We start from the raw sequence: 3,948 nt of genomic DNA on the forward strand, positions 1-3,948 counted from the left end.
TGTTGAAGCATGTAAAATAGATAAAATCAAGGAAAACGTTTTATTGGGACTAAACTGTAAGAAATCTCGCTTCGACCCAAGAATTAAAGTTTCTCAGAATAATATTTTACATTTCTGGAATTTTTTGAGAATTTTCCGGGTACTTTGTTTCTCACCGAAAAACGCCCACCCGGATTCCGCTCACCATAATTTTTGGTAAACTGATTTGGAACAATTGATAAACGGATTTATTATGTTAGAATAATATAAGTATTATATTGGAATAATATAACTATTTTATTGGAAAAATTGGTACGCTGATTTATTCTGTTAGAACAATATAAGTATTATGTTGGAACAAATGATACACTGATTTGTGCATAAGAATAGTTAATTTAAAATCTAATTACCCTCATTCCAAATAAGAGTTATCATTAACTCTTACTAACCCTTTCTTTATGAAGCCGTCTAAAGCTCCATCCAATCAATAGCCTTAAAATAAATACATGTAAATAATAAAAAATATAAATGATAAATACAAAAGAGATATAAAATCCTTCTAAAAGAGACATATTCTTAACAATCCTTCTCAAATCCACCAACATTCAAACACTTGGAATCTCTTCAATCTCATCTCAAGAACTCACAATAAAACAAAGCATTCCATTGAGTTTATTAACATTAAATATATAACCATAATAATTATATAGGATTTGAAAACATAAACTTCTACAAATTCCAAATCTGAATTTGTGAAAACATGAAATATATTATGTCATAATCAAGCAATGACCCACAATCAACTAGTCCCGGACCATTCAGGAACTGAGACATCAACACAACCTCATGATTGGTCTAGGAGGATTTGGTCCGGGAACACATGTCATCTCATGATTGGTCTGAAATAGTGTAGAAAGTCTCCAAGTAGTCAGTCTCTTCATCCTCATCATGTTGATCCCTTTGCATAACAATAGAGTGGCCACTCTCTCCAGTCTTATGTTGCTCCTTCAATTTGGCAACTTCTTCAGCAACTTCTTTCATTGTTGGCCTTTCATCCCCAATCATACTCATGCAATTGTTTGCAAGATTTGCAAACACATGAATCTCTTCCATCTCATCATCAGAATTCACAACAAAACAAAGCATTTCATACACTCTATTATCGTCCAATGCAGACCGAAAGTACTGAATTGTAGTCTTTCCGCCTCATCTCGCCACAGAATTTGGCTTCGCCCCTGTTAAAAGCTCGACAAGAACAACTCCGAAGCTATAAACATCGCTCTTTTCTGTTAAGATATCCGTAGTAAAATACTCTGGATCAATGTAGCCGAAAGTCCCTCGTATTTGTGAAGCCATAATTTTATGATCCGGGGGAATTATCACCGAAGCTCCAAAATCCCCAACCTTTGCAGTGTACTGATCATCAAGGAGTATGTTGGCTGGCTTGACATCTCCATGAATTACCGACGGATCTGCGAGGGAATGTAAATATTCAAATGCAAGTGCAGCTTCCGCAGCAATTCTCAAGCAATTTTCCCAATTTTTCACTATCCGAATAGATGTTTGATGATGAAGATAATGGTCTAGACTTCCATTAGAAATGAATTCGTAAACTAGCAACGGAATTTTAGTCTCCAAACATAATCCCAAAATCTTGACAACATTTTTGTGGTTAATTTGTGAAATAATCCCAATTTCATGCTGGAAATCTTCATTAATAAGTGCTTTATTGAAACCTTTAGGCTTCTTGATTGCTACTTGAGTACCATCTTTAAGTTTTCCTTTATAAACAGATCCAAAGCCACCTTCACCGAGGAAGTTACTTTTGTCATAATTTTTTGTCGCCTCTGCTAGCTCATTGCCGCTAAAAATCCTCACTCTTTGGTGCTCCAATAATTTCCCCCCATTCCTTAAGAAGTTTTTTTGTTTTCTTCTCTTGTTCAACAATATTGTAATTAAGATACTAATGATCCCAATTAGCACGACTAGGATCACAACTGCAATAAATTGAAACGAAATAGATATCATTATACATATATATAGATAGATCGTGAAATGTGGAGGTGGTTACTTTTAAAACCTATCTCAAAATTGGAAGATTGCCTTGTACCTCTATATAAATAGTTTAATTATATTTGTGGTTCTCCAAGTATTAGGAATGGAACACTAATATTACAAAACATAATTTTTTAATATGAATCCAGATTCTGGCAACTACACTAATTGGAAAAGACACCTAGACTACAAGTGAGCCAGATTTGTATACACGTATTAGTACATGACACTAAACCCAACTCAATCATTTTCAATTATATCATCTTTTTCGATTTCTCACGTTAACAGAACCTAGCAATGCCAAACTATACTAATCAGATGAAAACAACTAGAGAATTGTATTAGTAGTGGAAGAGTACGTTGGAATTACCTATGAAAACTTCTATGAAGTGTGACAGTCGGCAGCGGACTTTTCCATCACCAGACATTCCAAAAGAGCATTGACATGTATAATTCCCAATTGTGTTCCTGGACCGTGGCACTGGTACTTGCTCCGATCCTTGCACTCATCAATGTCTACAAAATATATATATATATAAGCATAACTACTTAATTTGGGGATACATCTACACTTTTAAAAACGTTAGGGGAAAGAATTATGACCTTGTCATCCATGACCAAGAAAATATGGATTTCCAGCAAATCCTGGTTTGCACAAGCAACGATATCCTTTTCCATTTTTGGAGTAGACGCAATTTGTATTATTCTGACAAGCATATGTATCTGAATCCTTTGCTCTTTCGCATGTCTTTTCTTCAACCACCCATTCAATTACAGATTCTGCTTTCATATATTCTTCTGGATACCCTTGGGAGATACTAAAATCAACCATTTTAAAACTCCTTTGATCCGACAAGAATGCAATTCCACACGGATTTATGCGCAAACCGTCTGACGAATTCGATGAACTATCAAGAAATAAATGTAATGTGGAAAGAGATTCTGGTATGGAAGCTTGGCAACACCCATTACCTGAGCAAGAATCGTTTTCTGCAAATTTTACATCTTCAAAACATAGCGAAACACAAGTCGCAAATTTTATGCTTTCATCAAGCAATAAAGCCATGGCATCACATCCAAAAACAGTGAATATATTGTGTTCTTTGGAGAATCTGAAATTATCTCCCAATGTTTTGTCTAGCGTGGTATTAGTACCGTTGTAACACTCGACAGCTGCATCGAGTTCTACAGAGATTAAGCCGTCATCAATGGACATATTAACCACAGGAATGTTTTTTCCAAGAATCAGTGTCGGAGGAGAAGTGGTGGAGTTACATTTTAGCAGGAAATCAGAGGTGCCGTTGTTGATGGCGCATCTGGGTTCGTCGAGCCCAAAAGGGTAGAAGATGCTGATATCTCCACACTTTTCTCTACACCCGTCGAGAACATTTGGCGACAGTTTCATCGGCATTGGTAATACTATCGAAAACCACAACACAAATAAGTAGGTGAGGTAAAGAGCTCTCATTTTTTGCATCTTATCCAACTATGGTTTCATTCCTTTCTTCCTTAATATGAAAAACTAAGCATGTAACTATCAATGCAAGACTAGAGGCACATGGGCAAATACAAACTTCCAATATTAGACCTGAATTAATGGTCCATCTGAATAGTATTCAGGACTAGAACAAAGGCCAAACACAAGGACAATAATGTAGCTTTTTACAATAAAATATCTGTTTGCACCTGAGTTACTCTTATTTATTATTATTGTTTTAGGGATAATGCCTAAATTTAATGTTAGAAACTTTTTGAGAACTGTAGATTGATCTTAACCTATGGAATTGTTTAAATTTAGTCGTAACATTTTCAAGCAAGATCAAATTTTAGTCTAACGAATTGATTTGATAGTTATTTGATTATTGAAAACAAGTTTGAAGTGTAGTTTATATTTTTTTATAGAGTATTTGTAAT

At 34.9% G+C, this 3,948-nt stretch overlaps 1 protein-coding gene across 1 annotated transcript; it reads right to left on the bottom strand.

Moving 5' to 3' along the window:
- Positions 1-612: 612 nt before the first annotated feature.
- Positions 613-3,562, bottom strand: LOC136208328 (wall-associated receptor kinase 17-like). Its single transcript, XM_065999151.1, has 3 exons — positions 2,638-3,562; positions 2,405-2,550; positions 613-1,976 (listed from the first exon to the last, which is right to left on the bottom strand). Exons 2-3 carry the CDS (start codon positions 2,460-2,462, stop codon positions 1,186-1,188), a joined length of 849 nt encoding a protein of 282 aa, XP_065855223.1. The 5' UTR covers positions 2,463-2,550; positions 2,638-3,562; the 3' UTR covers positions 613-1,185.
- Positions 3,563-3,948: the final 386 nt, after the last annotated feature.

The sequence above is a fragment of the Euphorbia lathyris genome, chromosome 10, assembly GCF_963576675.1.
Source record: "Euphorbia lathyris chromosome 10, ddEupLath1.1, whole genome shotgun sequence".
Classification (NCBI taxonomy): domain Eukaryota; kingdom Viridiplantae; phylum Streptophyta; class Magnoliopsida; order Malpighiales; family Euphorbiaceae; genus Euphorbia; species Euphorbia lathyris.

What these genes read in the sequence shown, in the direction of transcription:
- LOC136208328 (XM_065999151.1), bottom strand. Translation starts at nt 2,462, where the DNA reads ATGTCTGGTGATGGAAAAGTCCGCTGCCGACTGTCACACTTCATAGAA. An exon ending in CTTCATAGAAGTTTTCATAG is followed by an intron (nt 1,977 to 2,404) that starts GTAATTCCAACG and finishes AATTTATTGCAG; the next exon opens with TTGTGATCCTAGTCGTGCTA.